This window comes from Rana temporaria, chromosome 12 (assembly GCF_905171775.1).
Source record: "Rana temporaria chromosome 12, aRanTem1.1, whole genome shotgun sequence".
Taxonomy (NCBI): Eukaryota; Metazoa; Chordata; class Amphibia; order Anura; family Ranidae; genus Rana; species Rana temporaria.
In genome coordinates this window covers 127,452,414-127,477,177 of record NC_053500.1, presented here as the reverse complement: position 1 = coordinate 127,477,177, position 24,764 = coordinate 127,452,414, and the positions used below count along the sequence as shown (strand labels likewise).

Below are 24,764 nucleotides of genomic sequence, written 5' to 3'. Positions count from 1 at the left end.
CCACGTGTTACGCCTTCTCATTCTATATAAAATATGTAAAAAATTCAAGGAGGGAACCAAGAGCTCCTTGTAATGGTGACAGGTAAGCTGAGCTGGGAGATCCGGTGCAGCAGTCTCACAGCGGGTGTCCATTAGGCGGCCCATAGACATTGGAGGACATGTAGGTACAATCAATGCAACTACCCTCAGCAGCAATCCTATCAGCAGCAAATCTTTCCAGCACTGCAGATGGCTTAAAAAACCTGCAAGGCCAGCAAGCTGATGTCAACGTGGAAGGGGGAGGGGAGAGGAGGAGATCTGTGCAGGCAGAGAAGACTACTAAGAACAACGCCGATCAGGACAGCTTTTCTAACCATGCTGATCGCTGCACCCCAAGGAGGGCGTCTACCGATCGTTAGACATCTTGTCATCTCATGTTTCTGGGCTGCCTAAAGGTGAACTGCAGGCAAACATATCAGCTGTTTTACCGGCCGAATGATTTGTATTACTGTCCATCCAGTTCTGAGAATTATACAGCTCTGCTACATAGCACAACCCTCCCTTGTTCCTTCGCTCGACCCAGCCTGTAACTAAGAAAAAGCAGCATGTAGGCAGACCTCAAGCTACCCCCAGGTCGCTGAACCCTACAGCTGGGTCATTACCGTTTAAACAGGGCTATCCAGGTAAAATTTGGAAGGGAGGGAGTTTGTGTCCCTGCAAAGCAGAGAATAAATGTCATCTCTTTCCAGGGGCAGACTGACCATTCGGGCACTCCCCGAGCACCCCATGCCACTAGGGGGCCCCACCAGGGTTGCCAGCCTCAGTAAAACCAGGGACAGTATGTAAAAATCTATCTTGTTTCTGTATTCAGAAAGCAAGATACGCCGACATTAGCCTAAGATCCGACTGGCGTAAGTCTCTTACACCGTTGTATCTTAGGGTGCTTATTTACGCTGGCCGCTAGGTGGCGCTTCTGTCGTTTTCGTCATAGAATATGCAAATGACCTAGATACGCCGATTCACAAATTTACGTACGCCCGGCGCTATTTTTTTTACGTCGTTTACGTTAGGCTTTTTCGGCGTAAGGTTACTCCTGCTATTAGGAGGCGCACGCAATGTTAAGTATGGCCGTCGTTCCCGCGTCGAAATTTAAAAAATTTACGTCGTTTGCGTAACTCGTCCGTGAATGGGGCTGGACGTAATTTACGTTCGCGTCGAAACCAATGACGTCCTTGCGGCGTACTTTGGAGCAATGCACACTGGGAAATTCCACGGACGGCGCATGCGCCGTTCGGGAAAAACGTCAATCACGTCGGGTCACCAAGAATTAACATAAAACACGCCCCCTCATCCTCATTTGAATTACGCGCGCTTATGCCGGCCCCATTTACGCTACGCCGCCGTAACTTAGGAGGCAAGTGCTTTGTGAATACAGCACTTGCCTCTCTAACTTACGGCGGCGTAGCGTAAATACGATACGCTGCGCCACCGTAACAATGCGCCCCTCTACCTGAATCTAGCCCTGTATGTGTGTGTATACTGTGTGACCCCATAATCTATTGCCTGGGGGCCCCATAATCTCCTATTGCCCGGGGGCCCCATATTCTCCTATTGCCCCGGGGCACCATAATCTTCTATTGCCCAGGAGCCCCCATTTTCTCCTATTGCCCCGGGGCACCATAATCTTCTATTGCCCAGGGGCCCCCATTTTCTCCTATTGCCCCGGGGCCCCATAATCTCCTACTGCCCGGGGGCCCCATAATCTATTGCCCGGGGGCCCTATGAGTTGTCAGTCCGTGCCTGTCTCTTTCCCTAGTAAAAAAAACCCTCACACAGTATAGTAAAACACATTAGGCACACAGTTAACCCTTTGATTGCCCCTGATGTTAACCCCCATTCCCAGCCAGTGGCATTAATACAGTGACAGTGCATATTTTTAGCACTGATCACTGTGTTAGTGTCGCTCGTCCCCCAAAAAAGTGTCAGAATGTCCACCGCAATATCGCAGTCCTGCTATAAGTTTTTATTTTGTATTTTAGTTTGCTGCGAATTTTCTGACAAACTGATTTCTCCGAGACTCTGTGAGATTGGGAACAGCAGCAGATGACATACAAGCGTGAATCGTTTCTCACCAAATGTCTACTAACACGAGATTAGCAGAAGGAGCCCAAAGGCACTTGGTATTGAACTTCCCTTTAATAGTGCCGTCATACGTGTTGTACGTGACCGCGTTCTTGGCGATCGGAATTTCCGACAACATTTGTGTGACCGTGTGTATGCAAGACAAGTTTGAGCCAACATCCGTCGGGAAAAAAAATCCACGGTTTTGTTGTCGGAATGTCCGATCGTCTGTACGCGGCATAAACCGATAACCTGTAACAAATTTTAAAGCGTCGCCATCCATAGTAGTAAGGGAAACATGCAGTGAAGCCGTTTCCTACTGCGCATGTGCGAACAGCGCGGCGCTTTCTGAATGGGCCGGCTGCTTTCTGGGATACACACAGTCCCCAGAATGCAGCGCGCCCCATTCACAAGAAGAAACAGAGTGTAGGAGGAGGAAGAGAATCCACCGCGGTGGATGAAGAGGCAGATTCTGCACTTCCGCATAGCAACAGCTATTTAGGGTAAGTAAACATTTTTACATTTTTTTTTTTTTTTGGTGGAAAGATTTCTTTCAGGGTGGAACTCCGCTTTAAAAAATGTTTTTACTTATTTATTTCAGTGTGTTTATTTATTTTTTTAAACGCATTTGCAAAACCGCTGTGCAAATACCGCGCGAGACATAAACAACTGCAACGATCGACATTTTATTCACTAGGGTCTCTGCTAAAAATGTAAGTATAACGTTTGGGGGTTATAAGTAATTTTCTAGCAAAAAAATGCTGATTTAAATTTGTAAATAAAAAAATAAAGGGCCAGATTCAGAAAGAATTGCGGTGGCGTAACGTATCCACTTTACGTTACTCCGCCGCAAGTGCTTGATTCACAAAGCACTTGCGTGTAAACTTGCGGCGGCGTAGCGTAAAGCCGTCCGGCGCAAGCCCGCCTAATTCAAATGGGGCGGGGACCATTTAAATTAGGCGCGTTCCCGCGCCGAACGTACTGCGCATACTCCGTTTTGAAATTTCCCGCCGTGCTTTGCGTGAAATGACGTCGCCCCGACGTAATGTTTTGAACGGCGACGTGCGTAACGTACTTTCGTATTCCCGGACGACTTACGCGAAACAAAAAAAAATATTGAAATTCGACGCGGGAACGACGGCCATACTTTAACATGGGCTGTCTATTGTTACACCACCTAAATAGCAGCCGTAACTTTGCGACGCGAAAAGCCGACTAGCGACGACGTAAGGGAATGCGACGAACGCGCGTACCTTCGTGGATCGCCGTAAACAGCTAATTAGCATACCCGACGCGGAAAACTACGCGATCTCCACACAGCGGGCGCCGAAGTATTGCATCCTAAGATCCGAAGGTGTACGAAGCCGTACGCCTGTCGGATCTTAGCCAAATGCCGTCGTATCTTGGTTTGTGAATTACAAATAAAGATACGACGCGGCAAATTTGAAAGTACGCCGGAGTATCAGCAGATACTCCGGCGTACTTTTTCTGTGAATCTGGCCCAAAGTATGTAAGCAAGCGCACTAATACGGCTTCAATCTTTTTTTTTTGTTTACAAACTTTTTATGAAGTACAAAATAGTGGTACAAAGCGCGATATCGTGTATCAAATACGCCTTTAATCTCGCCGAAAAGACAACTCAGTCTGGCTAATCCGTCATTGGGATTTTTAAACTTCAACTCTGGATATGTGTCCTTGTTTGTTTCTTCCCGGGAGATGTAGATCTGCTCATATCAGTAGATCAGCTCATGTCAGTCGATCTGCTCGTGTCAGTCGATCGGCTGTTACATGTATTGCCTTGTAGCTGAGTGTCCTGTCCTCCCTTGCAGCATTGTGGGCTGCACATGGAGGGTGTAACCTGGGTGTGATCAGACAGCCCTATCTGCCATTTCTGCCTGAACACAAGAAACCGCCTCTTCTTGCAGAAAGGAAGGTGCCTCACCCCTCCACAGACAGACAGACAGACAGCTACACTACAAACTCTGCACTCTCTTCCACCAGCTTGTCTCTTTCCAAGGTAAGCGCATGGGGACTAAATATAGAATGTGAGGTCTCTAGAACTTTCCGCCTTCTCCGATTAATCTGCAATGTCTGCTCCCAGCAGGATGCAGCTTCCCCCTTCTTGTGTTTCTAATTTACCCCCCCCCTTACCCCGAGCCAAAACCCGCCCTACAGCCTGAGATCTCCTTCGCCTTTTACTATACATCCCTGTTTTAGGAAAAATCACTTTTGTTGCGTTTTTGTGTTCAAACTGCAGTTGTTGTGTTTTTGTGTTGCTGTCCTCCCAGTAGTGCATGTTATATACACCAAGGCCTTAAAGTTGTGTGCCTGGAGTAAAAACTGTCTGTGTTCCCTCATCCGACCAATGGAATCAGGATTTTGGAAAGCTTGGGCTCCTATTTATTTTTCTAGCAGTTAAACCGGTTTTATTCGTTTTTAAACTTTGCTACTATAGAAAGTACTACGTTTACACTATATATTGTCATAAGTATTGGGATGCCTGTCTTTACATGCACATAAACTTTAAATCCCAGTCTTAAAGCGGAGGTCCACCCTTAACCACTTAAAGCGGGAGTTCACCTGAATTTTTTTTTTTTAACATTAGATTTAGGCTAATTAAAGAGGAGTTCCACCCTAAAAATGGACCTCCGCTTAACCCACTCCTCGCCCCCTTACATGCCACATTTGGCATGTAATTTTTTTTGGGGGGGGAGTGGGGGCTTCAGGAGACGGGGACTTCCTGTCGCACTTCCTTCTTCCGCCGAGGGGCTGGAAAGGCGATTAGCTTAATCGCCTTTTTACAGCCCCTCCCTGTAGGCGAGCGCTTGTCCAATCGGACGGCGCCGCTCGCGCAAGTGCACTGCCGCTCGCGCATGCGCAGTGGGTGCCCGGCCGTGAAGCCGAAAGCTGTCACTGCCGGGTGCCCACACTAAGAATGAAGATGCCGGCCGGCGAGGAGCGGAGCCCCGGCCGGCGCGTCGCTGGAGCCGTGGAGCAGGTAAGTGTCTGTTTATTAAAAGCCAGCAGCTACACTTTTTGTAGCTGCTGACTTTTAATAAACTTAAAAAAAAGGTGGAAAACCCCTTTAAAGAGTAAAGATTTAGGCTGATTAAGGGGAGCAGAAACGGGTATTTTTTTTTAAAATCAATGCCGTACTTACCGTTGTAGAGATAGATGTTCTCCGCCGCTTCCGGGTATGGGCTGCGGGACTGGGCGTTCCTATTTGATTGACAGCCTTCCGACGGTCGCATACATCGCGTCACCAGTTGTCGAAAGAATCCGAACGTCGGTGCGACTCTATACGGCGCCTGCGCACCGACGTTCGGCTACTTTCGGAAACTCGTGACGCGCTGTATGCGACGGTCGGAAGGCTGTCACTCAAATAGGAACGCGCAGCCCATACCCGGAAGCGGCGGGAGAACATCTCTCTCTAAAACGGTAAGTACGGCATTGATTTAAAAAAAAAAATACCCGTTTCTGCTCCCCTTAATAAGCTTCAATCTAATGTTAAAAATTTATTTTTTTGGGTGAACCTCCACTTTAAGACCTGGACCTTTAGGCAGCTAAAGGACCCGGCCAGGTTTTGCGATTCTGCACTGCGTCGCTTTAACTGACAATTGCGCGGTCGTGCGACGTGGCTCCCAAACAAAATTGGCGTCCTTTTTTTTCCCCCCACAAATAGAGCTTTCTTTTGGTGGTATTTGATCACCTCTGCGGTTTTTATTTATTGTGCTATAAACAGAAATAGAGCGACAATCTGAAAAAAATGCAATATTTTTAACTTTTTGCTGTAATAAATATCCCCCAAAAATATATATAAAAAAAAAAATTTTCCTCAGTTTAGGCCGATACGTATTCTTCTACCTATTCTTGGTAAAAAAAAAAATCGCTTTCTTGTGAAAAAAAAAAAAAAAAATCGCAATAAGCGTTTATCGGTTGGTTTGCGCAAAATTTATAGCGTTTACAAAATAAGGGATAGTTTTTTTCGTGACTGCGACATTATGGCGGACACTTCGGACAATTTTGACCCATTTTTGGGACCATTGTCATTTTCACAGTAGAAAATGCATTTAAAATGCATTGTTTACTGTGAAAATGACAATTGCAGTTTGGGAGTTAACCACAAGGGGGCGCTGATGGGGTTATGTATAACCTAATATGTGTTTCTAACTGTAGGGGGGTGTGGCTGTAGGTGTGACGTCATCGATTGTGTATTCCTATAAAAGGGATCACACGATCGATGACGGCGCCACAGTGAAGAACGGGGAAGCTGTGTTTACACACGGCTCTCCATGTTCTTCAGCTCCGGGGACCGATCGCGGGACTCCAGCGGAGGTTGGGTCCCGCAGCTTCGGACCGGGTCGTGGACGCGCGACCCACGGCTGGGCACTAGCACAGGACGTACCTGTACGTGATTGTGCCATTCTGCTGACGTAAATGTGCAGGAGGCGGTCCTTAAGTGGTTAAAAAAAAAAATAGCCAAAAAGGCTACAAAAAAAATTTGATATATTTTTTTTTTATACTTACCAGAAGTGGCTGTTGCCTCTTTCTCGTCCGCGGTGGGTCTTTCTTCTCGTCGCACTCAGGCCCGGATTTACTCTTTGCCGCCCCAAGGCCGGGTCCTTCAATGCCGCCCCTGCTTGCGCAGTACAGGGGGGACATTATCCGCCCGGGACTTTTTCGGCAGGACACTGAGAAGCGGCGGGGGTGCTGCTGCCGAATATGACATTGAGAGGTGGGGGGATGCTGCTCCCGAAAATTGCATTGAGAACTGGGGGGGGGGGGGGGGTGCTCACCACCTCTTTCCTCAGTTTTCTCTCCTATCACCATCCGTGACATGACAGAGGGGAACTCCCGAAATGAAAGTGGTGAAAGTGTCCTCTCCTCAGCCACAGTGCCGCCCCTGCAACCACCCGAGGCCTGGCCTTGTCTGGAATCCGGCCCTGGTCGCACTGCCTCCTGGGAAATGGGGAGCGGTGTCTTCTGGGACCTTGTCTGTGTGTGTGTGTCCCAAGAGACATCCACCCATTCACATATCGCCATGCGGCTCACGCATGCACAGTAGGGAATCGGGCAGTGAAGCCGCAGCGCTTCACTTCCTGATTCCCTCACCGAGGATGGCGGTGGGGCAGCCGAGCCCCGAGCGATTGATCGGCTTCGGCTGCCAACATCGCGGGCACCCTGGACAGGTAAGTGTCCTTATTAAAAGTCAACAGCTACAGTATTTGTAGCTGCTGACTTTTATCTTTTTTTTTTTTTAAGCCGGACCTCCGCTTTAAGCTGGCCACACACTTTACAACTTTATACAATTTTCTTGTAGATTTACCAAAACCATATAATAAGAGGTCAAACCTAAACACTTTCAAATTGTATGCAATAGACCGTCCCTTGCACTACGTAGTTGAAGGTAAATCTATAGGTAACGTAACAAAAGTTGTATAATGTGTATCCAGTCTTAAAGGGGTTGTAAACCCTCCAGGTTTTTTCACCCTAAGGCTGCATTCACACCTTTGCGTAGGGGATATGCGGCGACATGAAATAGGCATTTTGTCCCGCCGATTTGCGGCGACAAAACGCGTAGTTTTTGAGCCTTGTTTTTTGCTGGAGGGGTGATTTTAACATTGTTGGCTATGCCCAAACGCCGAAGCCGCCCGAAAAAAAGGGTCCGGGACTTGTTTTGAGCTTCAGGTGTTTCGGCGTTCGGCGTGGAGATGTGAACCATCTCCATAGCTGACAATGTAAAATCACCCCTCCAGCGTATTAGGGGCTGCTGCGGCGTCGCGCTTCAGGCGTATATACGCCTAGGTGTGAATGGAGCCTAATGCAGTGATTATCAACTCCTGTCCTCAGGACTAAGGATGAGCTCTGGCGTGTTCGCATAGAACACGTGCAGAGCCCACCAGGAAGTGTGCACGGCGCTGCGCTAATGACAGCCAGGGAGACATTTCACGATCCCCGCAGCCGAGCATCGGGACAATGTCTCCCTGGCTGTGATTAGCGCGGCGCCGTGCTCACTTCCTGGCGGGCTCTGCACGTGTTCTATGCGAACACGCCAGAGCTCATCCTTACTCAGGACCCACTAATGCCTCGTACACACGATCGGAATATCCGATGAAAAAAGTCGGATTGACTTTTCCCATTGGAAATTCCGACCGTGTGTATACCCATCTGAGTTTTTCCAGCGGATATTCCGAGGAATTCCATGGGAGTTTTACATAGAGAACATGTTGGAATTCCGATGTGAGTTTGGTCGGGCTAAAGCCCGGTCGGGTGTACAGGGCATAACAGGCCAGGTTTGCAAGATAACTGAAATACATCACAGGTGATATCTTTTGCTGCTCAGTGATTGCAGAATTCTAGTCTGTATCTCCCCAAGGTAATACTTAAAATCTGGCCTGTTAGTGGGTCCTGAGGGCAGGAGTTGAGAACCACTGGACTAATGCATCCTATGCCCCCCGTTTTACTTACCTGAGCCCCAAATTTTCGTTGGCGAGAATGCGCTGTGCCTCTCTCCATGGGTTCCCGGCTCTTGATTGGATAGATTGATAGCAGCGCAGCCGCTGGCTCGCGCTGCTGTTGATCAACTCCAATGACGTGGGGGGCGGGGCCAAGTCCTGTAGTTGGCGGCTACAGCAGTGGTCATCAACCCTGTCCTCAGGGCCCACTAACAGGCCAGGTTTTATGTATTACCTTGGGGAGATGCAGACTAGAATACTGCAATCACTGAGCAGCAAATGGTATCACCTGTCATGTATTTCAGTTATCTTGCAAACCTGGCCTGTTGGTGGGCCCTGAGGACAGGGTTGATGACCACTGGACTACAGGACTCGAGAGATCCCTGCAAGGTAACCCCCTTGGGAGAGCGTTTCCCAGAGGGGGTTATCAAAAGCTATCAATCCATCCAATCTACGCCCAGACTGAGTGGAGAAGAGGCCGTTGGGGACGAGCGCAGAAGGTGAACGGGCTCAGGTAAGTAAAACGTGGCTGGGGGGGGGGCGTCGTTGGCAGGTTTTTTTTTTTTTCACCTGAATGCAAAAATACAAACCTTTACAAGTTTAATGTGGTGGTTGATTTTTGTTTGGCTGCACTTTTTGAATAGTTTCAGGTTTTAGGTTGTAATCAATTCTGTGACTACATACAAAGGTCTGTGTGCAGACGTGGCTGTTTGATTTGGCTGCTTTACCACATAAGAGCTCACCTGACTGCTATGGTTTTACCTTCACTTCCAGACACATTTGTCAAATAACTTTTTAAAGGGTCGGCACTTTTACAGTCTTTTATGTTGTGTTTACAAACCTGGATTATAGCGCAGTGAGCGCCACAAACCAAAAATACTATTTAATTAATTTTAAATATTCAAAGCAAACTTATCCATCTGTCTCTCTATGCTTTATTTTTCTGAGAAATCACTTTGATAAACACCCCCTAGCTTTTCCGGCCGTGGCCATCTTGAGTAAGGGCAGATAATTCATGTGGCATTTACTTCCTGGAATCCAACTGCCCTTAGCTCATGCATGCAAAAATGAGTGTGCTTAGCTGAGAAAACATTCCCCCTCCATCCTCCACCCTCCCTCCCTCATTCTCCATCCTCCCTCATTCTCCATCCTCCCTCATTCTCCATCCTCCCTCATTCTCTCTCCTCCCTCATTCTCCCTCCTCCCTCATTCTCCCTCCTCCCTCATTCTCCCTCCTCCCTCATTCTCCCTCCTCCCTCATTCTCCCTCCTCCCTCATTCTCCCTCCTCCCTCCTCCCTCATTCTCCCTCCCTCCCTCATTCTCATTCTCCCTCCCTCCCTCATTCTCATTCTCCCTCCCTCCCTCATTCTCATTCTCTCTCCCTCCCTCATTCTCATTCTCTCTCCCTCCCTCATTCTCATTCTCTCTCCCTCCCTCCCTCATTCTCCATCCTCCCTCATTCTCCATCCTCCCTCATTCTCCCTCCCTCATTCTCCCTCCCTCATTCTCCCTCCCTCATTCTCCCTCCCTCATTCTCCCTCCCTCATTCTCATTCTCCCTCCCTCCCTCATTCTCATTCTCTCTCCCTCCCTCCCTCCCTCCCTCATTCTCTCTCCCTCCCTCATTCTCTCTCCCTCCCTCATTCTCTCTCCCTCCCTCATTCTCTCTCCCTCCCTCATTCTCCCTCCTTCCCCCTCCTTCCCTCATTCTCCCTCCTTCCCTCATTCTCCCTCCCTCCCTCATTCTCCCTCCCTCCCTCATTCTCCCTCCCTCATTCTCCATCCCTCCCTCATTCTCCATCCTCGCTCATCCTCCCTCTCTCCATCCATGCATCCTCCCTCTCTCCATCCATGCATCCTCCCTCTCTCCATCCATGCATCCTCCCTCTCTCCATCCATGCATCCTCCCTCTCTCCATCCATGCGTCCTCCCTCTCTCCATCCATCCATCCATCCTCCCTCTCTCCATCCTCCCTCCCTCCATCCATCCTCCCTCCCTCTCTCCATCCATCCTCCCTCCCTCCCTCCCTCTCTCCATCCATCCTCCCTCCCTCCCTCTCTCCATCCATCCTCCCTCCCTCCCTCTCTCCATGCATCCTCCCTCTCTCCATCCATGCATCCTCCCTCTCTCCATCCATGCGTCCTCCCTCTCTCCATCCATCCATCCATCCTCCCTCTCTCCATCCTCCCTCCCTCCATCCATCCTCCCTCCCTCTCTCCATCCATCCTCCCTCCCTCCCTCCCTCTCTCCATCCATCCTCCCTCCCTCCCTCTCTCCATCCATCCTCCCTCCCTCCCTCTCTCCATCCTCCCTCCCTCCCTCCCTCTCTCCATCCTCCCTCCCTCTCTCCATCCTCCCTCCCTCTCTCCATCCTCCCTCTCTCCATCCTCCCTCTCTCCATCCACCCTCTCTCCATCCATCCTCCCTCCCTCTCTCCATCCATTCTCCCTCCCTCCCTCCCTCTCTCCATCCATCCTCCCTCCCTCCCTCCCTCTCTCCATCCATCCTCCCTCCCTCCCTCCCTCCCTCTCTCCATCCATCCATCCATCCATCCTCCCTCCCTCCCTCCCTCTCTCCATCCATCCATCCATCCTCCCTCCCTCTCTCCATCCATCCTCCCTCCCTCCCTCCCTCCCTCTCTCCATCCATCCATCCATCCTCCCTCCCTCCCTCCCTCCCTCTCTCCATCCATCCATCCATCCTCCCTCCCTCCCTCCCTCTCTCCATCCATCCTCCCTCCCTCCCTCTCTCCATCCATCATCCATCCTCCCTCCCTCCCTCTCTCCATCCATCCTCCCTCCCTCCCTCTCTCCATCCATCCTCCCTCCCTCCCTCTCTCCATCCATCCTCCCTCCCTCCCTCTCTCCATCCATCCTCCCTCCCTCTCTCCATCCATCCTCCCTCCCTCCCTCTCTCCATCCATCCTCCCTCCCTCCCTCTCTCCATCCATCCTCCCTCCCTCTCTCCATCCATCCTCCCTCCCTCCCTCCCTCTCTCCATCCATCCTCCCTCCCTCTCTCCCTTCCTCCCTCCCTCCCTCTCTCCATCCATCTATCCTCCCTCCCTCCCTCTCTCCATCCATCCTCCCTCCCTCCCTCTCTCCATCCATCATCCATCCTCCCTCCCTCCCTCTCTCCATCCATCCTCCCTCCCTCCCTCCCTCTCTCCATCCATCCTCCCTCCCTCCCTCTCTCCATCCATCCATCCTCCCTCCCTCTCTCCATCCATCCTCCCTCCCTCTCTCCATCCATCCTCCCTCCCTCCCTCCCTCCCTCTCTCCATCCATCCTCCCTCCCTCCCTCTATCCATCCATCCTCCCTCCCTCTCTCCATCCATCCTCCCTCCCTCTCTCCATCCATCTATCCTCCCTCCCTCCCTCTCTCCATCCTCCCTATCTATCTATCCTCTCTCTCTCTCTCTCTCTCTCTCTCTCTCTCTCTCTCTCTCTCTCTATATATATATATATATATCTCTCTCTCTCTCTCTCTCTCTCTCTCTCTCTCTCTCTCTCTCTCTCTCTCTCTCTCTCTCTCTCTCTCTCTCTCTCTCTCTCTCTCTCTCTCTCTCTCTCTCTCTCTCTCTCTCTCTCTCTCTCTCTCTCTCTCTCTCTCTCTCTCTCTCTCTCTCTCTCTCTCTCTCTCTCTCTCTCTCTCTCTCTCTCTCTCTCTCTCTCTCTCTCTCTCTCACCGATGGTGTGTCCCTTGTACATAGGGACACTGATTGGTCACCTCCCCCCACAGTAAGAATCACTCCCTAGGGAATACATTAACCCCTTGATCGCCCCCTAATGTTAACCCCTTCCCTGCCAGTCACATTTACACAGTAATCAAGGCATTTGTATAGCACGGATCATGCGATGTGCCCGCCGCAATATCGCAGTCACAATAAAAATCGCTGATTGCCCCCATTACTAGTAAAAAAATAATAATAATAAAAATGCTATAAATCTATCCCCTAACTTTTGCGCAAACCAATCACTATACGCTTATTGCGATTTTTTTTTTTTTTTTTTTAACAAAATATCAGCCTAAACTGAGGAAAAAAGCGTTTAAAAAAAAAATGGATATTTATTATAGCAAAAAGTAAAAAATATAGTGTTTTTTTTTTTTTTTTTGTTTTTTTTTTTTCAAACTTGTCCCTCTTCTTTTGTTTATAGTGCAAGAAATAAAAACCGCAGAGGTGATCAAATACCACCAAAAGAAAGCTCTATTTATGGGGAACAAATTATAAAAATGTAATTTGGGTACAGTGTTGCATGACCGCACAATTGTCATTCAAAGTGTTGAAAGCTGAAAATTGGTCTGGGCAGGAAGGGGGTGAAAGTGTAAAAATGCTGAGTCAGGCTTCCCATGGCCTCATTAGACACTACAAATAACCATTCACAATGGCATCCCTAACGCTGAATTTTGTACTGATGGGGCTGGCCAGCTTCTGCATACCAAAGAATTTAGGGGGGGGGGGGAAGTGGAGGAGGGAGTTCTTTTGGCTCTGGAATGACGGAAGTTAAAGAATGCGTGCAGAAATGGTCGCTGTCTCACAAAACCTGTTCATCAAGTCCTCCACCGAACACTGATGTACAGTAGTATGGATTTCTCTGTTCCAGATAAAATTGTAGTCTTATAAAAAGGACATATGGCTGTTTAAAATACTGCCGGAGGGCAGTGATAACAAATAGTAGTAGTTCACTTTCACTGATGTCAGGGATGTTGCAAGAGGATGTGGTTTCTGTGGTTCAGGTAGATGCTGCAAGGCTGGTGATAGGTTGCCTATGTGTCTCCCCTCCCTGGAGGGCAATTTGTTCTTGAGTTTGGCCTAGTTCTCCTTGGCTGCATGTGACAACAGTGGTTGCTGGGGCTGGTTGTATGCTCCCTGTAGAGAAGATGTCCTCAATCCTGCCAGCGTCTATAGGGCTACAAAAGCAGTAAGACAAAGCTCTGCTTAGCCGCTGGCCTCATGCATAATGGGTACACTAGTGCTCTAGATCAGTGGTCCCCAAACTGGCCCAGGGACCGATGTGTCCCGTTGCTTGCCTCTTTGTAGCCCCTGGGCCACTGATCTTCCCATCGACACGGGCGACGGGCCACTGATCTTCCCATTGACACTGGCCACTGATCTTCCCTTTGACACGGGCGACGGGCCACTGATCTTCCCATTGACACGGGCAACGGGCCACTGATCTTCCCATTGACACGGGCGACGGGCCACTGATCTTCCCACTGACACAGGTGACGGGCAGTGTTTCCAACCTACCATATTGAAATTTACTAAAACATTTTTACTGGCGTTTTCAAAAGTTATAAGTACAATACGCAATTAGCAATCTGATAGGTGGACATTAAAGCGTTGGTTCACCCTAATTTTACACTTTCTGTCAATGCAACTGCTAGGCATTGACAGTAAACAAACCATTTTTTTTTTTTTTTAATCGCTCCTTCCCGCGCATGTGCAGTGTTGACGGCGAGCGTCGCCGTCAACACTACACGGTTGCCATAACAACGGCGGCGTAATAAGCTCACGCCCCGTTGTCGCGCGATTAGAGCAGAGCGCATCTCCTGGGGAGTGTCAGGAGATGGATTGACAGGACAGGGGAGAATGGACTTACACGCCCATTCCCCATGGGGCATTCTGATTGACAGCCCAGGAACGGCTGCTGAAGCCCCTCTTCAGCAGCCGTTCCTGGGCTGTCAATCAGAATCCCCCATGGGGAATGGGCGTGTAAGTCCATTCTCCCCCGTCCTGTCAATCCATCTCCTGACACTCCCCAAGAGATGCGCTCTGCTCTAATCGCGCGACAACGGGGCGTGAGCTTATTACGCCGCCGTTGTTATGGCAACCGTGTAGTGATGACGGCGACGCTCGCCGTCAACACTGCACATGCGCGGGATCGAGCGGTGAATCCTGGGAGGCCAGCATTCACCGTATCCCGGTAGAAGACCCTGTCGGCTTCAAAGTGCCCACAGGTAAGATGGAAACGTCCATCGTCTGAAAATAATAAAATATCCTTTCCACGATTACACCGATTACGCGGGCTAAAGGAGTGGGACACCCGAGCAGTGCATTAGTACAGGTAAGCCCTGACGATTGATGCAAAAAAAAAAGGATATCCTGCGGAACCCCCGCTTTAAAGAGGAAGTAAACCCATACAAAAAGAGAAATGCAAGACAAAGGTATAATGAACTAGTATGCATAGCATACAAGCTCATTATGAATTACTTACCTGAGATCGAAGCCCCCCGCAGCGATCCTCAGTCGCCGTCATCTCCACCGGAGTGACTTCCGGGTATCGCTGCTCCGGCGCTGTGAGTGGCCGGAGCAGCTCTTCCCCATTCCCCAGTCAGTTTAGTGTCCCCTTCTTGTCTTGGTGACACCCTAACATGCATGGTGTTAGTGAAATTCCACAATGTGGACACTTGACGGCAACATAAAGCGGACCGAGGCTCGAGGAACCACCAACAACCTCTCGGGAACCCTAGGTTTTCATGGGACCCAGGTTGGGAAAGGCTGTTTTATTAAAAAAAACGAATGATCATTCAGTCAAGAGGAGGGTTTATTTACAAGGAGGGTGGGACTTTGCATGAAGCACGTGGCAGCAAAAAAGGTAAATAGGTGAACATAAAGGAGTTTTATTGAATACTAAAATGTAAACATACATATTTCCGGTATCAATGGTACATGATAACATACATCTAATGCATTGATAGATCGCATAGTATAAACATACATGCAACACTAATATTAATGGTATGTACCGTATAAGACGACCCCCTAATTTTCCAGCCAAAATGTTGGTTTTGGGATATACTCGCCGTATAAGACGACTCCCTTCCTACTAGTCATGCCTCGCCTCACGGTGCCACCATTACATGCCAGGCTGTGCCCCATTACATGCCAGACTGTGCCCCATTACATGCCAGACTGTGCCCCATTACATGCCAGACTCGCTGAGCAGACCTGGGGGGTTTTCTACCCTTGGAAATCGGTTATTCCACTGTTCGGTAAAGTATATCTAAAGCCCTTACCTTATCCTAAGACATGCAGAATTGCGGCCGTACGTTTTTTCAAAAGCCGCGCCTCCTACGTCTTCTGTTTCGTGATAGGCGGAACACGCAGCTTCCCAGGAGGCACTGTGTTCCGCCTATCACGGAACAGAAGACGTAGGAGGCGCGGCTTTTGAAAAAACGTACGGCCGCGATTCTGCATGTCTTAAGGTTAGGTTACCGGCGTATAAGACGACCCCCGACTTTTAAGAAGATTTTAAGGGGTTAGAAAGTCGTCTTATACGCCGGAAAATACGGTAATAGGCATGATGATAACAATAAAATTGGCAACAATATTGCCTGCAGGACCTATGACCTCACTGAACCTGTGGGGTACTGTGAGTACTACTCAGTAACTTGAGAAGATCTGGGTAAGATTGGTAATTGCACGGCATCCGGTAGCTCTACGCGCTTCGTGGCTTGAACATTGGCGTTTGCAGTAGTTTGTTATTTTTTACGCTCCTGTAATTACAGCATGTGAGCATAATGGTGTAGCACCCTCCTAGGTAGGTGCTAGAAGAGGGTATAGTGTTTTGTCTTTCTGCTTACCAGGAAGATGGTCAGGTAAAACTTAGCGGGCTCTCTGCCTACCAGGGAGCAGGATCTATTGATTAGGTCTGCTTATTGTGCTCAGGTGCAGCTCAGCTTGTCTGAATGTCCCACACTGGTCCAATTGGGAGGCAGATTGAACAGTGGGAGGGGACTTGATAAGTGAGGGCACAGGCATTGTTACAGCCCTGGCTATTGGCAGAGGCAAAGTGCTGCATTGCATGCTGGGATACTGTATACATGCCAAGGGCACGTGTGCTCAGGTGTTGAGTTGGAGAGCAGGGTCCAGGAGAGAGGGGGCGGCTGCCCCTCCTCCGTGGAGGCTGTCGTACGGCCTTGGGTGGTCGATCCAATGGCCTGAAGTCAGAGAGGAGCTGAACCCAGAGGTCCTGCAGAGCAGACTGGAAGGGGGACACCAGCAAGGATCTGATTCTGCCTACAGTGAGTACGGATCTGTATGTTTTGGGCCTGTCCTGTGACGGCCACCCCTTCAGTTAGAAGAGTCAGAGGATGGGTGTCAGTCAAGGGGATGCTGGAGAGTATCCTGAAGATAAAGTAGTTGAATCAAGTCTGCTGCCAGAGAAGGCAAGAAGACGTATTTCTTCCATACGTGTGGCAGTATGGTTAAAGCAACATGTCTGCTTCCACAAATCTTCTAGTAAGGCCAAGTAGGGTGCCCACGTGTCCCGGATTGCTCAGGATTATCCCGTTATTAGCATATTTGTTCCCGGTCCGGGACAGTTTCATTCCGGGACAATACAGTGCCCCGGAATGAAACCGACAGTCTCGGAGCAGGGGCGGACCGAGCCGCCATAGCGCTGGCTGTGGCTCCGCCTAGTCTTCTCTCCCGCCGCCAGGCGCCTGCCACCCCCCCCTCCTTCCCGCATTAATTGCTTTGAAGTCATTGGCAGCTTGGACCAGTGTCCTAGCAACCAATGACGCTTGCCGAGTGCCGATGGTCCACCTTGGCTTCGTGCCCCTTAATTCCGGGCCCCTCAGTCCCTCCCTCTCTGCTCTGCATGCAGAGCAAAGCAGTGCAGCGGCCACCTGGTACCTGACCCCCTCATCCCTGTCAATGCAGCACTTGCAGGAGCCCAGCAGAAGGAGCAGCAGCCAGTGTAGACTAGAGGGAGGAAGTACAACCCACAGCAGGAGAGAGGTATGTGTACATCCTATCACTGAGCACCACTGTCCCTCCGTCCACCCCACTGTCCCGCGGTCCACCCTAAGGCCAAGTGACAGTTGTCTTTATCTACTGTGAATAGTTGGAGTATCCCACTATTCCCTTCTAAGTTCTAAATAAATATAGAAACCAAATACCCTGGACCGTTTGAGTAAAAGGGGGGCGATACGTGAAAACCCCTAGCAACTGGCTGCAGGTAATCAGAGGGCGGCCTAAGAAGTCATCACACAGCAAGCCCTACAGGGACAGTGCTACAATAGTTATATTGGTAAATGTACGACGGTGACTTTATCTAAAGCCTCCTTTTGTACGATACCACGCCTTGTACTGACAGTCCTTTTTCCATAGAGCTTTTGTTAGTGTCCTCCTCTCTGTTCAGCCTGACATTGACTATGAGTCATGGTGAGAAAATGTGCAGTGGGGTAGAGGATTACCGAAAGTCAGTTGACTGTTACAAAGCCAAGCCGCCATTCACATATTCCGGGGAGAAAAATGTCTGAAAGGCCTGGCACAACTGTGTACAGTTCTGTGAGAAACCCCCCATGCTCCAGCTTTGCCAGGACTACATGCATTTCAGTTTATCTTAAGCCGAGGCCTAAAACAGAGTTATTCACTTTACCCCAAAGATTATTCCAAATCCCTATTCTGCATCGAAAGGGTGAAGCGGTTCCCGACTGGTGATCTGCCGGTATGGTTCCGGCTATCGTGAAAGTTCCTGCGGAGGCGCAATCTAATCTGCCGATATGGTTCCGGCTAACGAGAAAGTTCCTTTAAGGACTGCGCAGGCGCAAACTTGCCGGCGGAAATCTCTGAACCTCGGCCGGCATCCAGGGCGACGTGGATTTTGAGGAAAGTGGCCAGTCCGCCTCGTGTCCTCGCTTCGCTCGGACGGCTCGCTCCGCTCGCTCGGCCTCCTGGCTCTTTTTTTAAGATCCTCCAATCCACGGGGGTGTTAAAGAATAAGCCTGGAAGCCGGGCGAGGTTTGGAGATTCGGCAAGTTTGCGCCTGCGCAGTCCTTGAAGGAACTTTCCCGTTAGGGGTACCTTAAGGACAAGTCACCGGCTCTTGTACATATACGTTGGCAGAATGGCACGGCTGGGCACAGTAACGTATATTTACGTCACTTTGAAATTCCCACCTTGCGAGTGCGTGCGCGCCCCTGCCGCGAGCTCCATGGCCGTGCCTGCGGGACCCGCAGACTCGATGTCCGCTTTTCTCCCCTGATCGGGTCACAGAGCTGCAGAACGTGGGCGAGGCAAGTGTAAACAAGCATCTCCCCGTTCTGCCTAGTGACACTGTCACTGATCGAATGCTCCCTCTCATCGGGAGCAGCGATCAGTGAGGTGTCACTTGTAGCTACGCCCCTTAACAGTTAGAATCACTTCCTAGGACTCACTTAACCCCTTCCTAGCCCCCTAGTGGTTAACCCCTTCACTGCCAGTCACATTTATACAGCAATCACTGCATTTTTATAGCACTGATCGCTGTATAAATGTGGATGGTCCCAAAATAGCGCCAAAAGTGTCCGATTTGTGTCCGCCATATTGTCACAGTCACAATAAAAATCGTGGATCGCCGCCATAGCAAGTAAAATAAAAAATATTAATAAAAATGCCATAAAACTACCTCTATTTTGTAGACGCTATAACTTTTGCGCAAACCAATCACTATACGCTTATTGCGTTATTTTTGGTAATTTTTTTTTAGAAAAATACGTATTGGCCTAAACTGTGGAATATATAAATATAAATATATAAATATATATATATATATATATATATATATATATATATATATATATATATATATATATATATATATATATATATATATATATATATATATATATATAATCTCTCGTGTTTCCCCGAAAATTAGCCCGGGTCTTATATTAATTTTGGCAACAAAAGACATAGTAGGGCTTATTTTCGGGGTAGGTCTTACCATGTAATGTGCTGTCTTCTCTCCCCCTCTCCCTCCCTGCCTGTCAGGAATCCCCAGTGTGAACTGAGTTAAAATGCTTGTAAAATCTTATAATCCACACTATTACAGTATTATATAATGTACAATGTGTGCATTTCTGTAATATAATTGTGCCAAATACCTTCTTTATAGGGCCACTCTACACTTCTGTGACCCGCCAGAGCTCTCGTCCCCGCATTTATATTACAGAAACACTCACATTGTACATTATATAATACTGTAATAGAGTGGATTATAGGATTTTAAAAGCATTTTAAACTAGGTCTTATTTTTTGGGGTAGGGGTTATATTGCAACCCTCCTGGAAAATAACGCTAGGTCTTATTATCAGGGTAGGTCTTATTTTTGGGGAAACAGGGTATATATATATATATATATAATTATTTTTGTTTATAGCGCAAAAAATAAAAACCACAGAGGTGATCAAATACCACCAAAAGAAAGCTCTATTTGTGGGATAAAAAGGAAGTCAATTTTGTTTGGGAGCCACGTCGCACGACCACGCAATTGTCAGTTAAAGCGACGCAGTGCCGAATCGCAAAAAGTGCTCTGGTCTCTGGCCAGCCAAATGATCCGGGGCTTAAGTGGTTAAAATGGAACTTCAGCCAAAACCTTTTTGTTTTTCTGAAAGAATGGGGAAGTTTACAACCTCGTTCAGGTTTTATTGCTGTTCAATTCCTTTTTTACTTCACATCTCAATGACTACAGCCTTTAGAATTGGAAATGTGGGGACATTTCCATAATTGCTTTAACACTTCCACTTTCTAGTAAAATCTAGTTTTAATTGCTGTGTCTTCATTGAAAATCTGGCCAATACCTCTTGTCAAATATGTTTTGCTGTTGAAACTACATACAACTGGATTGTAAAACTTTTTTTTGCATAATTACATTTTCTGTCTGTTTTTTAAGCTTTTGTTAGCCCAACTGAAGGTTAAAACCAAAAGCTATATTTTGTTAACTAGCAAAAGGTTGACACAACGTAAATCTAGTTAGCCAACCTTAGTTAATCAGTTATCCTGTTAGCCAATTTAGATCTACACCAATCAACCATTATGTCCACCCACCATAACCCATTGAGGCATTGACTCCACTAGACCTCTGATTGCATCCGGTGGTATCTGGCACCAAGCTGTCTGATCTTATAAGTCCTGTTGGTTGTGAGGTGTGACCTCCATGGATAGGACTTGTTTTTCCAGCACAGTTTGATTAAAGGAGAAGTGTAGCCACTTTAAAGAAATGTACTTTAAAGTTGAGTTCCAGTAGTTTTTTTTTTGGTTAAAAGTCAGCAGCTACAAAAAGAGTAGCTGCTGACTTTTAATTAAAAAAAAAAACACTCGCCTGTCCCAGGATCCAGCGATGTGGCCATCTGAACCCTCGGTTCTCTCCCTCTCCGGCGCCGGCATTACAAGCGGTGGCAGCTGGTGCTCAAAATTTTGGGGGGGTGGGGGTTCGCAATCAAATGGGAAAAAATAAATAAAATTGCAGCCTCATTGTGCCCATCAATTGTCGCCACTGTGCCATTCCATCAAACACAGCCACTGTGCCATTAATTGTCGCCACTGTGCCATGCCATCAAACACAGCCACTGTGCCATCAATTGTCGCCAATGTGCCATACCATCAAACACAGCCACTGTGCCATTAATTGACGCCAAAAAAAGGGGACAATTACTCGCAAGAAGCAATTGATGGTCGGACTTTGGAGGCAAGACGGAAGTATATAAAAAATATAAATTTATTACAAAAATATAAATTTAACAAAGAACAATAAAGATAATAAAAACATATAAATTGAATAGTATATATGGATAATATCCTCTGTACATCGTTTGCCCCCTCAAAATCCGCCAGTTTGCCCTGTAAAATGCTGCCAGATTGACCCCCCCACCCGGCATATGCCAATTTTCTCTAGGCATAACGCTGCACAAAAAAGAAAAACTTAAAAGTAAAAAGCATTGCATGTAGTTGGCTCAATGCCTTCAAATTAGCTTTAATTCTGGCAACTACAGCAGTGAGTCTTGTTGTTGTTCGTAGGAATACAGGCTCTTTAATATTCATGTGGGGTGTGTGATGCTGGTAATTTTTGGATTAATCCATGGGAACACAAATGAAGAAGTGTGCTGTTTTTAAAGCTTTTATATCCTGATTTAACCTCTGCTAATGCGTCCGTTGCTTCCTGTATCGGGTATTTAATAATGGACACAGCCAACACGGAACTTCTTCTTTTCCGATAATGGCTTTATTTCATTGACTGCTTGACATCATTTGTTGCTTGTGGCGATCAGTTTTTCATCCAAAATCCTGTTTTTTTCCAAGGTGAAGGTCTACCATTTGATAAATAGGGAAAACATAATAAAAATGTATAATTACAACATTGAGCATTTTGTAACGTACTCGCTGTCATTCGCACTGTAGGCAATATCCCCTTATTTTGTGACTTTGCAGTGGCTTAGCTTGTTGCCAACCTTGTATAAGTTCCCTCGGATAGGACTGCACCACTATGCATGCTGGCTCAAAGGATTATCAAATAATTGTAATATCTCATCTCCCGCAATGACTACCAAGCCATACCCCTCATAATTGATTAAAGGGGTTGTAAAGGAATTTTTTTTTTTTTCATAATAAGCATCCTTTACCTGCAGACATTCCTCTTTTCACTTCCTCATTGTTCGTTTTTTGCTCAGAAGTTGCTCTATTTCTTCTCTGTTCTGTTCACTTCCTGCTTGTCTGATTGTTACTGACCACCGTGATGGGAGGGTTTACTGCGGTGGTCAGTGACGTGCTCGCTCCCTCCTGGGAACTACATCTGTGCGGCAGGACGCTCTCTACGTGTTAGAGACTTCAAGGAGGTGTGAATTACTGGGCGTGCCGCAATTCATACTGGGAAATGTAGTTCTTACATGAACGAGCGATGCAAACTAGGAAGTGAATGAGAGAATAGAAACTAGAACGCCAGAGGTGATATAGATGAAGGAATTTAATAGGTATTTATTCATTTTTTAACAGAATCATTACACTATTCTGTCTGTCTACCTTGCAGACATTGATTTTAGGCAAACATTTTTTTTCCTTTAGTGACCCTTTAATTTTATAGGGTTCAAAAAAAATTGAATCCATAAATAACTAGTGAGAAGACCTGAAAAATGTGCCCACATCCTTTTAAAGTGGTTGTAAACCTCAGACATGAAATACAAACAAAGCATATCCCTCTATAGCAGGGTCGGGAACCTATAGCTCGCAAGCCAGATGTGGCTCTTTTGATGGCTGCATCTGGCTCGCAGACAAATCTTTATTTATTAAAGTTAAAAATATTAGGGCTGCGGAAATTAACAATTAATTCCTCGATTAATCGTTCATTTTTTTGGTCAAAATTATTTTGATCGATACTCGCCTCTAAATCCGCGGATTGCGTGGTGTGCCAATCCGCGGATTGAGCCCGTAAAAAAAAAAGGCCGCGGCTTCGGCCTAGCTCCGGAGCGGCGTCCATCTTGGTATACCCGGCGGCGGCCTAGGTGGCGGCCCATTTCTGAACCCATCTAGGCCTTTGCATAAATAAAAACTAACCAATAGATTGAACTTGATAATTCTCTAAATTCCTGCTATGTACTGTTTTCTGCCTTTTACAGATGGCCCAGTGTGTGACCAAAGTTCAGCTGTCCATCTCGTGTGCGGATCTCTTGGATAAGGACATTGGTTCGAAATCTGACCCCTTGTGTGTGGTACTACAGAGCATTGGTGATGGAAAATGGTCAGAGGTAATTCAATTTACTTAATAATATACTGCATGTACATTTCCAAAGTATGTTCTTGAATTTGATTCCCTTGGTGCATGTTAAATAAATGATCTTTATCATTTTTCCCTGTAGCTGGCGAGGACGGAGCGGGTGAAGAACTGCCAAAGCCCTGAGTTCTCCACAAAGCCAGTCGTTGATTATTACTTTGAGAAGGTTCAGAGTATCAAGTTTGGAGTCTACGACATTGACAACAAATCTGTGGATCTAAATGATGACGATTATCTTGGGGGCTACGAATGCACCCTAGGCCAGGTACTACATCCTCTCTGGGAATATTCTACATATAGTGATGACGGCAGCTTTGCTTCCATCTCTTGGAGGTAGAGAGTCTCACGTGAGGGCTTTAACAGATGAGAGTCTCAAGTTTCAACCAGCTTTGTTGCATTCCAGCACCAGAAAAACACAATCCACATTAACCACTTAACCCCCGGACCATATTGCTGGTCAAAGACCAGGCCACTTTTTGCGATTCGGCACTGCGTCGCTTTAACTGACAATTGCGCGGTCGTGCGACGTGGCTCCCAAACAAAATTGGCGTATTTTTTCCCCACAAATAGAGCTTTCTTTTGGTGGTATTTGATCACCTCTGCGGTTTTTAGTTTTTGCGCTATGAACAAAAATAAAGCGACAATTTTGAAAAAAAATTATATTTTTTTACTTTTTGCTATAATAAATATCCCCCAAAAATATATAAAAAAACAACAGTGTTTTTCCTAAGTTTAGGCCGATACGTATTCTACATATTTTTAGTTAAAAAAAAAAATCGCAAGAAATGTTTATTGATTGGTTTGCGCAAAAGTTATAGCATTTACAAAATAGGGGATAGTTTTATGGCATTTTTCTTGATATTTTTTTTTTTTTACTAGTAATGGCGGCGATCAGCGATTTTTATCGGTACTGCGACATTATGGCGGACACTTTTGACACATTTTTGGGACCATTAACATCAGTGCTATAAAAATGCATTGGATTACTATAAAATGCAACCAGTACCATTACAGTGTTCCAAATAGAAAACCTGCAGGGTGGGTGGGCATAGGTCCTAAACATTATTGTACCAAATTCTACTCCTATATAGCAAGGCGTTCCTGAAATATGACTCTTGGCAAAATCACACGAGCAGAAAAGTGAGATTTCTAGTGACGTTCTATACACCAAGGCTCAATGTACACTGCTGCGACTTGAGAGTTCAAAGTCGCATCCCGTTAACTGCAAATGGAACTTTTCTAATCGGCGCGACTCAGAAAAAGGTTTCTGCACTACTTTGGGGCAACATCATCACGACTTGCCTTGACTCCTGTTAACCTCTTGCGGTGATCTGACACTTCCCGGTGTGGGGCACTCACTGTCACACAGGCAGAAACAACAGTCTGCCCATGTAAACGAGGCAGACTGCTGTTCTGTCAGAGGGGAAGGTACTAATCCTGTGTTTCTGCTAAGCAGGAACACAGATTTTTGCCTTCCCGTAGTCAAAGCACCTACCCCCACCCTTAGTAAGCACAACTTGGGTATACATTTAACCCTTTGATCGCCCCTGATGTTAACCCCTTCCCTGCCAGTGTCATTTATATAGAAACAAAGTACCCTCCCAAAGGGTTAGGACTTTTTAAGGCAACTTGATATACGATTCAAAAATGATGTTAAAAATGTTAACACATTTTATT

The 24,764-nt window shown here is 47.2% G+C and overlaps 1 protein-coding gene across 2 annotated transcripts in view; it reads left to right on the top strand.

The window, feature by feature from the left end:
• The first annotated feature begins 3,979 nt into the window (after positions 1 to 3,979).
• Positions 3,980 to 24,764, top strand: part of CPNE1 (copine 1) — a 47,570-nt gene continuing 26,785 nt past the window's right edge. Inside the window, exons 1-3 of one of the 2 annotated variants that reach the window (XM_040330617.1) lie at positions 3,980 to 4,117; positions 22,933 to 23,061; positions 23,173 to 23,352. In XM_040330617.1, the coding sequence (XP_040186551.1) occupies positions 22,933 to 23,061; positions 23,173 to 23,352 (309 nt within the window). In that variant the 5' untranslated portion in view covers positions 3,980 to 4,117. Of the gene's footprint in view, positions 4,118 to 22,932; positions 23,062 to 23,172; positions 23,353 to 24,764 lie in introns of those variants that run through there. The other variant, XM_040330616.1, reaches the window with a different exon arrangement.